The sequence below is a fragment of the Octopus sinensis genome, linkage group LG1 (assembly GCF_006345805.1).
Source record: "Octopus sinensis linkage group LG1, ASM634580v1, whole genome shotgun sequence".
Classification (NCBI taxonomy): Eukaryota; Metazoa; Mollusca; class Cephalopoda; order Octopoda; family Octopodidae; genus Octopus; species Octopus sinensis.
Genome location: NC_042997.1, coordinates 153,620,919 through 153,633,418, shown reverse-complemented (window position 1 = coordinate 153,633,418; position 12,500 = coordinate 153,620,919). Strand labels below are relative to the sequence as shown.

General features: G+C 35.4%; 1 protein-coding gene across 1 annotated transcript in view; it reads right to left on the bottom strand.

Annotated features, from left to right (window-relative positions):
- Positions 1-12,500, bottom strand: part of LOC115225647 (parathyroid hormone/parathyroid hormone-related peptide receptor) — a 784,809-nt gene that overhangs the window by 9,275 nt on the left and 763,034 nt on the right. The window contains exon 13 of the mRNA XM_036504944.1: positions 3,188-3,327. Within this exon, the coding sequence (XP_036360837.1) occupies positions 3,188-3,327 (140 nt within the window). The remainder of the gene's footprint in view (positions 1-3,187; positions 3,328-12,500) is intronic.

The following is a 12,500-nucleotide window of genomic DNA, read 5'->3' as shown; positions in this document are numbered from 1 at the left end:
ATAAAGATGTCCTCGTACGAAACAATTGTACCGAGATTTTAATCCATTCTTGTTGCTTTTTTCCTATTTGTAATCACCCCACTTGTCGTATGGTTAACACCATATAGATTTCTGGTGCATCCTAGTTAAGGACCATATTCATGTGAATTCATTAGAATTCACTTGAATCTCAATTACTTAAACCGTATATATATATTTATATATACAAATATATAATGTATACACATATATAAAAACAGCAAGGAATAGCTTGACGATAATTGAGACGTCACTTCCACTCACCGTTCCTCAGTTCATTGTAACATTTAATCAGGGAAGTGGAGAACGATCAGCTTAAGCATCAGTAACTCTAAGTCTGTAGGAAATACGCGTATAAGGAGGGAATTTGCAGACGGAAATAGAATATTGGTAAAAGTGATAAGGAGTAGCAGCATAGGTAAATAAATGTAGTTAATGGGTATTCATATGATGCGCTAGAGAAACGGAAGCGGGAGATTTGGGTGAATCAGGTGTGTCTTTGTGGACACTGTATACAATAAATAGATGGAATGACAGGAAAAATGAACAGATAATATGTTTGCGATCCCTTGTTGGTGAGATGGCTGTCGTGATTGCAAAGGCCAACGTTATATATGACATCAGTGTCAGCATCACAAGTCCTGCACTACTGACAGAACTGGAATTGAAACTTGACAGTGAAACATGGACTGTATACAGAGCCATGCCAGAGAGCTATACGCTTTCCATACAATCAAAATCAATCAATCAATCAATCAATCGATCAATCAATCACTCACTCACTCACTCACTCACTCACTCACTCACTCACTCACTCACTCACTCAATCAATCAAATCTACCTACCTACCTACCTACCTACTTACCTGTCTATCTATCTATCTATCTATCTATCTATCTATCTATCTATCTATCTATCTATCTATCTATCTATCTATCTATCTATCTATCTATCTATGTGTATGTGTGAGGGGGTATGAGGCGTCAGCCTGTACGGTACAAGAATCGTAATATTCGTTTCGACTTGTCTTTCTACACTCTCAGCTCAAATCCCGCCAAAATCAACTTTTCTCTTCATGCTTTTAGGGTCTATAAATAAAGTGCCTATATTTGGGACGATTCTTCTCTCTCCACTCTCTCTCTCTCAGGTGGAAAGGGATTAAGGTCAGATCTCGAGAGGGATGGATTCTGCAGTTTTAAAATTAACCAAGATACGTCGTTTGTCATCATTCTATCAGGGTTATCCACCCACACACACATAATATACACACACTTGCATATACCCCCCCCCACATACACACATATCTGTTTTTTCTTGGTTGAATCTGAATTTATTTCGTGACTAGAGTTTCTTGTCATTGCGATCTTCAGGTGAGAACTATTACAAATCAGTATCGGTGTCGTGTGGCCTAGTACTTGTGTTTGCTCATTGATTTGCTTTTCGCTCATGTTTATTGATTGGGTAGGTTTTTCTGACCTATACTTTGGTTGTTTATGCTGTCTTTTTTTTTGTGATGTGGTATTTGTATTTCTTATAATTTCAAGTGGAAGGATATGTTATTAATTTGTTCTGGATCTTTGGCGTGTTGGTGATGGGGGTGTGTTTTCAATATGCGTTTGTTACTCTCCTCTCATTCGTTCAACATAAAATTAACGTACACACACACACATGCAATGACTGGTTCATGTAGCCAAGCCGACTAAGACATGAGAATAAAGAACTTAATGTAAGGAAAAAATAAGGCCACTGAAATTTATAAAAATATTCTATGTGATAGTCGTTCAAATCTTCCTCCCACCCCTCTCACTCTGCATATGTATGTATGTATGTATGTATGTATGTAAAGTGCGCGTGCGTTTGTGTATTAATGTTTGTTTTAATGTGGAGTTATGTATTGAACAAATGAATATGAATATGAAGTCTCACACTAATTCTTAGCAGAGTACGTATTTCATATTAGAAAGATAGTGACTTCGAACGGCATTGTCAACATATGCACGCCCACATACACACTCGTATATCTGTTAAACTTTTCCGTATATATATATATATATATATATAATATATATATATATATATATATATATATATATATATATGCATATATATATACATATATGCATGCATATACATGTATGTATATTTACATGTTTGCATGTCTATCTTAAATACTGAAGTTATAATTAAAAGCCTTCATTGTGGTGCTCCAGCATGGTCGTAATCCAAGGATTGTAACAAGCAAAGGAGGGAAATATTAAGGAAAATGTTGAAGAGATTTACACGTGTCCAAATTAGTAAACTAAGGTAAATTAAAATCTCTGACATTAATTCCCCCCAGTTTGCTAACATCGGACACATGTATTAAATTGTTCCAATGATTTGTTCCTTAATTTTCTTTTGTCATTCTATTTATTCCTCTTCATCCTCCAATTCAAATACACCCAAATCTAATGTCATTGCGCCAAATCGAGTTATTAGTGGTATATACATACATAGACACATAAGACGCATACACACACACGTGTTTGTGTGTACTGGTTTTCGTTCGTATATACTGGTGTAAATTGGTTTAAATATCTAATGGAGGCAGCACTTTAATTAGACCAAATTTAGTCATCCAATAAATAAGGATCGATGAAATGGGTTCCTGACTAAGACTTGGGGTCAATATAATTCTCTAAGATTCTTGAAGGCAGTACCCCAGGATGGCCTCAGTATAATGACCGAGACAAGCAAAATAAAAGGAAAAATGAAATAATTACTTTTAATATTTAACTATTATTTACGTAATGCGATATTAAAAAATACAAAAAACATAAAGATAAGAGAAAACAGTCTTTCACCAAATCTCAAAATATATCAGAATGTTTAATAATGTTCAGTGTCGAGTTACACTCAAAGACAGTTTCGACTCTCGATGTTCATTGAGAAGTGAATACGAAGCTTAGACACAGTTACATACAACACGTAATCATGTTAATTTAATGTATATCAAGTATAATATGCAAGTGGATATTTATTAGAACAAATATTTTGCCTGTGCTGTATTAAACCGAGTCTCTGTAACCATAAAATATGAAATTATCTGATTATAACACCGTATGATTATAACATATGATATTTCAGACTAACTGTCACCAATGAAATAATATTATATATCGATTACTCACCTGTAAAGAATTGAAAAACATGTCGAAGTATAGTTTAACCAACTCAGTCTTTGTATCCAAGCTATCAGGTATTCCACCAAATACTATATAATGGATGCCAAACAAAGGAATTAATACCAATGTCGATTTCGCTAATCTTCTATAAGAAAGGAAAAAAAAACATATTACATAACTATTATATCATATTTAATATTGTCTGCATCCTCTCAATCTTTCTCTCGCTCAAATATATGTGCGCTTCTATGAACATATATATATATATATATATATATATATATATATATATATATATATATATATATACATATTTCATAAAAATGCGTAAACGTGTACGTTCCTATTACCACACATATATGCATATATAATATATGTGTGTGCGTGCATAGCTATGAATTTCTCCGTCTCCCTCCCTCCCTATCTATCTATCTATCTATCTATCTATCTATCTATCTATCTATCTATCTATCTATCTATCTATCTATCTATCTATATATGAGACAGGGAACATGCACGTTTCATGCACCAAAGCACTAAAATGTTTTACTGCATATATGCAGGGAAGTTTTACATAAGTGCAGTCATGTATACTCTCTACATACATTTATATTCCTCTAACTATATGCTATTAAACCCGATTTAGCTTTCTTGTGTTCGTATTTCGACAGATATGGATATATTCAGTGGACAAGAGGTGATAAACAGTAATTTCTCAGCATAATACCAATCCGAGCATTAATAATCCTGTAAAACTCTTTTGCTCTACTCACACGCCTGGCCATCTTGTCCTCACAGTCGCCAAGTGTGAAAACTTTATCATGCTCACTTCAATTTAACAAGGCAACCGGTTCCAACAGTTTCCTTTCCATTCACATCAAGCAGTGCACTATGCTACTATCATTACAAATTTGTCTTCTTTAAAAGCCTTCATTAAGACACACACATTACACTTGATGGAAACAGTCTTGCTCCTCACTCTTTATACACATACAATATGTATCTAAATCTCTCAAATGTGCTATAAACTTTAGGTTTCAGAATCCCTAAAGTATAATAACACAATGAAAACTGCAACTGAAAGTCTAAGCTTTCTTTTCGGAGTCAGAGAATTGTTCAGCTCTGATCATCTGTTGACATTTTACGAAGCTAAATTTTGCCAGACTTTGAAGTCCTGTTCACATCTCTGAGACGGCATTACACGTACAAAAATGTCCACACTATATTCAAGATCATTTAACTGATTGCCAAAGATTCGTCACCGTGGTACAAATACGGATTAAGGTTCATACCATGCTGTTTCTACACTCAGCCTCTTCTACTGTTATTTTCACCGCTACTACAGCTATCACTACTAATTTGAACCAATATATACCATACGCTATCACTCAGGCCCAACCGACTGATTCGACTCATTTGTCTCTCATTAGTGTTTTTTCTCCTACTCGAACAGTAAGCCTATGAAATTCTTTTCCTATTAAAGTTACCCATTTTGATCTCGACCCACCCAGATGTTCATTTTTAATGTCAGCTATAACGATTTCGTCAACCTCGGAGGACTTGTAAAATTAATGAGCTTGATTCCGTTTGACGACTGGCTAATGAAAATAACACACACACACACACACACACACACACACACACACACACACACACACAGTGTGAATCTTCGCTGTTGGACGATAAGGTTTCAGTTGTTCGATCTTTGAATTAACTGCTGAATTTACGTGTAAGTGTCTGAACATTTATCATATACGCGTATTCTTGACGAAATTTTCAGAGACAATCAGCGTGACGCAGTGTGTGACATGGTTGCATCTTCTGAATTACAGCTCAGTTCAGCTGAAAGACTTTTGTACAGTTTCTACCCGATTCACTCGCAAGGTATATGTCAATCTGAGGCTATAGAAAATGATTTTTGCATAATATTTCAAGCAGTAGGATCGAAACAAGGGCCTCACAGCTTCAAAGCGATCTTCTTAACCTATTTCTTTATTACCCACAAGGGGCTAAACACAGAGGGGACAAACAAGGACAAACATAGGTATTAAGTCGATTACATCGACCCCAGTGCGTAACTGGTACTTAATTTATCGACCCCGAAAGAATGAAAGGCAAAGTCGACCTCGGCGGAATTTGAACTCACAATGTAATGGCAGACGAAATACCGCTAAGCATTTCGCCCGGCGTGCTAACGTTTTTGCCAGCTCGCCGCCTTCTTAACCTTTCATACATACTGTGCTCCTTCAACATGTGTTCACGTGAAAACACACACACACACACATACATACACACAAATACGCATACGTATTTATCTTTATGATAGATATCAGTTAATCTTGTAAGAGGAGAGTATTCGATGTCGGTTTTGAACACCACTTGCCTGAACAGTCCTTTCTAGTGATTTAATAACTAACCAAACTATTATTTAATGTAAATTTTATTCCTATAACACACTCTTGAAATTACTGAAAAGTTTATCTGATTGGGTTTTATAATTTGATATCAAAAATTGCTGTCACATTCGTCTCTGTCTGATTTTAATTCTTCAGTGTCTAGTTAATTAATTAATTAACGCTACAGATTTCATCGCGCACGAGAATATTGAAAGCTATGTCAATATAAAATTATGAATTAGTCAATTTCTAACTTAACCCTTGTGATACCGACCCACCTGAAACGACTCTAGTTCTATGATAAAAATCCCCTCTTTTGTTGTTGGTCTAAACTGTAACCTTCCAACAGCATGTTATGTTAATTTATATTTCCAACACTAGCTTAATAATGAGATATATTAAAAAAAAATTCTTCAGAATCATTAGCATTGCGGCATTTTTATGGTTCTTTCACGGTGTGAATTCAAATTCCACCGAGCTCGACTTTGCCTTTTATCCTTTCGGAGTCGATAAAATAATTAACAATTGAGCACTGGGGTTAATGTGATCAAGTATATCTTCCCCAGAATTTCAGGTCTTGTGCTCGTAATAGAAAGAATATTGATTTAAACAATAAGGCTGCGAGCTGGCACAATCGCTAGCACGCAAGCAAAATATTTATAGTCATTTCGCACGTCTTCTTGTTCTGAGTTCAAATTCCGCCAAGGTTAATTTTGTCTTTCATCCTTTCGGAGTCGAAAAAATAAGTACCAGTTGAGTACTGGTGTCGATGTAACCGGCGTACCTTCCCTCGAAATAGTTGGCCTTGTGCCAAAATTTCAAATCAATATTAACTGATTTCGAAAGTAAGTGTATTTGAACTGATGTATGTTACAAAATTGTTAAACGATGAAATATGTTTCTGCAATGATTAATCACAGATTTAAAAATTGGCAAACATCTATGATACCGATGCTTGTTATACGAGAGAATCTTAGTCAGCAAAAAATAACTGAACGGGACGAATCGATAATACATCGGCCTCTTGGTAGAAAAGACGTGACAATCTAACACTAATCACTGTCACTGAGTTGTTCTTCGGTCTGGACATCTAACGTCTTTTGATCCACTATACAGTAGAAAATATTAGTAAAATGTCATACACTATTGTGTGTATGAAATATTAAGCGAGAGAGAGAGAGAGAGAGAGAGAGAGAGAGAGAGAGAGAGAGAGAGAGAGAGAGAGAGAGAGAGAGAGAGAGAGAGAGAGAGAGAGAGAGAGAGAGAGAGAGATGGGGAAGAAAAAGAGAGACAGGAAAAGAAAGAAAAATTGAAATATACCGTTAGATTGGACTATCAAAGACGAACTTAATTTATGGCAAAGATCGAATGTTTGAACAAAAGTAAGAAACACGAAAAAGGAAGAAAAGAAAGAAAAACCATACAAACAAGAAGAAAACGTTGTCACGACCCAGAATTAATGAGGTGTAACATCATATCAAAAAACAATGGATATATCAAACTAGAACCATTATCCAATAAATATGTTGCTAATTAATCTGCCGGCAGGCAATGTTTTGTAGATCTGAAAAGAAAAAAAAGAAAGAGAATAATGAAGACAAATTATAAACTTTTGTTCAAGATACACACACACACACACACAACACACACACACACACACACACTGTTCTCATATACATACATTATTTTATTTATTTACTTGTTTATTCATAGACTGCAGCCATGCTGGGGCATCGCGTTAAATCGACTCCAGTACTTAATTTAAATTTGTCATTAATCCTATCCGTCCCTTTTGTAGAACTTCTAAGATATAGGAATAAACATAGCAAGGTCGGTTGCAAGCGGTGAGAAACAAACACAAATACAGAGACAGATGCACGCACATACGCACATATGGAACGGACTCACACCAAGTTTTCGTCTACCAAATTGATTCTCAAGTCATTAACCCTTCAGTGTTCAGATTACTCTGTTAAATGTAATAATTTTTCACTCAAATTGTTTTGAATTAATCATACATTATCTTATAGCTTTGAGGTTTCAATGATGTGATTGTTTGTTTTTAGAATATCAATGTAGGTTAGGTGTGAGAGGCTAGATATCGCCCGTTTGAATGTAAAACATGTAGAATATCTGGGCCAGATATGGCCGGTTTAAACACTAAAGGGTTAAGGCAGTGGTTTCCAAACTTTTTGGAGTCGCGACCCACTATTTATCACACCAGTTTATGACGACCCACTTATAAGTCTTGAACTATCTCGATAGACATCAGTTAATCAAAGCTAATGCGTAATTTTATAACTTTTTGCGACCCACTAAGATTCCGTTCGCGACCCATCTGTGGGTGGCGACTCATAGTTTTTAAGGCTTTTAGTTGAAAATACTTGACCAAGGTGCTGCTCATTGAGACTGAACTCGACACCACATTGTTTCGAAGCAAACTTCTTCACACAGTCATGCTTATATATATATATACCGGAGTAAACACATAAATGTGAAACAAGGTGGAAAAAGAGTACTCAAATACCAGTGGTAGAGTAATATGCTTTATTTAAAGCAGCGGAAAATTCAACAAAACCTGTTACTCTGAGTTTCACGTCCCCGTTCGTCGGACAAAAACTGTCCGACGAACGGGGACGTGAAACTCAGAGTAACAGGTTTTATTGAATTTTCCGCTGCTTTAAATAAAGTATATAATAATATATATATATATATATATATATGAAAAAACAAGTCAAAAATAGAAAATGCTAAGATGATTTTATAGTGAATCTTTCAGTACCGGTTTCGGTCATTTTGAGACCTTTTCAACTGTAACGATTAAATAATTAAATTTAGAAAAATTAGAAGAAAAGTTTTTTTAAAAGAATATTTCTGTAGTAGTGTTCAGATATAAGTAGCATTCTGCCTTTCTCTGACTCCTTGTTTGCACTTGTGTGTTCGAGGTCGTTTTGAGTTCTTGCTAGGATAGGTGAAGAATAATGAGGTGATGTGGAGAGGGGGTGGGGAAATCTGGAATGCCTTAATGGTCGTATTTTGAATGGTCAGTGGCTGACAGTAGTCGCAGTTCAATTCAGGAATTGTTTATGGAATTTGCGTAGGCGTTATACTGAAAGACATTAGTGACAAGGTTAAGGGGGAAGGTGGAGAAGTAAGAAGAAGAAGATGACGATGTTGATGATGATGAAGAAGAAGAAGAAGAAGAAGAAGACGGAGAAGGAGAAGGAGAAGTGGATGGTGGTGATGATGGTGGTGATGATGATGATGACGATGATGATGATAATGATGATGATGAAGAAGAAGAGGAAGAAGAAGAAGAAGAAAAAAAAGAGAGAGGGAGAATATGAATGGGTGTAAGTATAGCTTTGATGGGGCTGATTAGTAATGGATTCTATGGATGGTGTGTGATTATTATATTTGTATATATATTTTTATTCTATATCTTGGTTGTATGTATATTTTTCATTTTATTTCTTTATTCTAAAGTTGAGGTATATTAATGTTTGTCGTAGACCCGTAAGAAGTGGCTTGTATTTTGTAATAAAGAGATTTTCGGGGGACTGCGATGGGTACACGAATGGCCCCCTCCTTTGCCAACCTAGTCATAGGATACCTAGAGATCAGTCTGTATCGTAAGGTTCTAGAAAGATATGGCAGCCCTTTCTCCATCTACATAGAAAACAACTGGAAGAGATATCTAGATGACTGTTTATCCTTTGGCATAAAAATATAGAAAAACTCATAGAATTCCAGAAAATTTTAAACGGACTGGACGTAAACATCAAATTCACGATGGAAATAGCCAACAACAACTCCCTTCCTCGATATCCTCTTAAGAAAGCTAATAAATAATAGAAACAGACATATACTATAGCCTACAGACTCTAAGCAATATCTTCCATTCAATTCATGCCACCCCAGACACACCAGGATGAATATCCCCTTCAATCTAGCAAAAAGGATATGCACTATAGTCTCTAACGCAAACACCAGAGACACACGACTACAAGAACTAAAAGATACCCTTATCACCAGGAACTATCCACCTTCACTTATTGACAAGTGCATTCAACGTGCCCTTCAACTTAACATCAAGGAACTGAGACATCCCAAATCAAAGAAAAACTTACAACCAAAAGCCTTACCATACATCTCCACACACAACCCTCTCAATAACGAAGCCTTCGACACCATCCTCCACAACATACCCCTCCTAAAAAAGACCACAGAATGAACACATCCTCCAAACACACACGATCATAAAAAGCAAAAGACAGCCTAGATCCATGAAAAGTCTCCTTACACAAGCCCGAATTCACTCTTCAACACAGAAGCGACAGTACAGTAAAAAAATGTGGAAGACCCAATTGCGGGATATGCGACTATCTAATTGAGGGATCAGAGTTCTCCTTCAAACAGGGACAACGGTTTACAGTGAAAAGCAACTTCACATGTGCTTCGGAGAACCTAATATACTCACTAACCTGCTCCGGGTGTCAAGAGCAGTACGTAGGCCGAACAAAAAATGGTTTGCGTAAACTAATGGCCCTGCACAGATCCCAGATAAAAATTCCCCAAAACAGAAAAATAGCTTTTAGCCAACACATAGATACTTGCGCCAACAAAAAAACACCAAACTTCAGAATTTTCCCCCTCTACCAATTTAGGGACGATACAACCTCGAGACAACGAATTAAGTAAAGAAAATCTCTTTATTACAAAATACAAGCCACTTCTTAACGGGTCTACGACAAACAATTAATATACCTCAACTTTAGAATAAAAGAAATATATACACACACAAATATTACACTCCATAGAATCCATTACTAATCAGCCCCATCAAAGCTATACTTACACCCATTCATATTCTCCCTTCTCTGTTTTTTCTTCTTCTTCTTCTTCCTCTTCTTCTTCTTCATCATCATCATTATCATCATCATCGTCGTCATCATCATCACCACCATCTTCTCCTTCTTCTTCTTCTTCTTCTTCTTCATCATCATCATCATCAACATCGTCATCTTCTTCTTCTTCTACTTCTCCACCTTCCACCCCTTAACCTTGTCACTAATGTCTTTCAGTATAACGCCTACGCAAATTCCATAAACAATTCCTGAATTGAACTGCGACTACTGTCAGCCACTGACCATTCAAACAAGGGAGTCAGAGAAAGGCAGAATGCTACTTATATCTGAACACTACTACAGAAATATTCTTTTAAAAAACTTTTCTTCTAATTTTTCTAACTTTAATTATTTAATCGTTACAGTTGAAAAGGTCTCAAAATGACCGAAACCGGTACTGAAAGATTCACTATAAAATCATCTTAGCGTTTTCTATTTTTGACTTGTTTTTTCATATATATCAACTCGTGTGTCCTTTCCACCCTTATACATACATATATATATATATATATATAATATATATATATATATATATATATATATATAATATATATATATATATATATGTGTGTGTGTGTGTATGTGTGCGCGTATGTGTGTGCGTGTGTGTGCGTGTATATATATATATATATATATATATATGTATATATATATGTATATATATATATATGTATATATATATATATAATATATATATATGTATATATGTATATATGTATATATATATATAATGTATATATATATGTATATATATGTATATGTATATACATACATACATATACGGGGACACACACACATATATATATATATATGTATATACAATATATATATATATATATATATATATACGGAGTAATTAACAGCCGACAATCGGGGAGGGGTTAGACTTCATTTAGTATTTTGTCCTGTACTTCTCATTATGTGTTTACATATTTTGGATTCGTTGGTGATGTTCTGTTCTTATTGTATCTGTTTTGGTATTTTTCCTGTACTTATCACTCATGTGTTTACGTATTTTTCACTCGTTGGTGATGTCCTGTACTTGATGTATTTTATATCTATTTATTTATAATCGAAAGCCACGCAGCCTTGTCCACAGTACGTTTTTACATTTATTTATAATTTCTGCGACTCTACTCTCTGTTCCCTTTCTTTCTTTTTTCTTCTTTCTTTCTTTCTTTCTTTCTTTCTTTCTTTCTTTCTTTCCTTCTCTCTATCCCGCTATAGTCCTCATTATTTTCCGTTTCTCCCCTCCTTTGCTGTCTCCTGTCTATCTTTCTGTCACCCCCTACTGTCTTTCGTTCCTTCTCCCTTCTCTTCAATCCCTTTATTTCTTTCCCTCATCCTCTGTCTTGCTCCCCTTCTCCTCTGCCTGTTTGCTCCCACGGGACTACAGGTCATTTATCTCACCTCTATCTTTTCTATTTTCTATTTATTCTGTATCCTTTCAAAATTTCTCCCAGGCGATACCCATTACAATGCGTCTTGGCCCAACGGCCCTTCATGTTCGTCTTTGTCGATAGTTTACAATTTACATCCATTTTGTCGGTTTTGGTTCGTTCGAAGCTCTAACTCTCCAAAAATTTTATATTTTAAATAGGTTTCCTATCTTGTTGCTGAAAGCTCGAAATAGGGAGTAATTAATAATCGACAACTAAGGAGGGGTTAGACTTCTTGTACTTATCTCTCATGTGTTTACGTATTTTTCACTCGTTGGGGATGTCCTGAACTTGATGTATTATATATATATATATATATATATATATATATATATGTTCAAGTAAGATCTAAGGACCAAGGTGTAAGAAGTTAGTAAGCTTCGAGCAGTCTGTGGAAGGCACAGAAAAGAACTTTCAGGAACAATAGCGGTTTACTGACGTAGAGGGTTGTAAATCTTTTCCCCAGATTGAAGTTCGAGAAACTGAAAAAGTTATTTTATAGTTTATGGTTAGCAACTTAGATTGCTGTGTATGTGAATAAAAATCTAAATTTATAGAATGGAGTGGATAGAATCA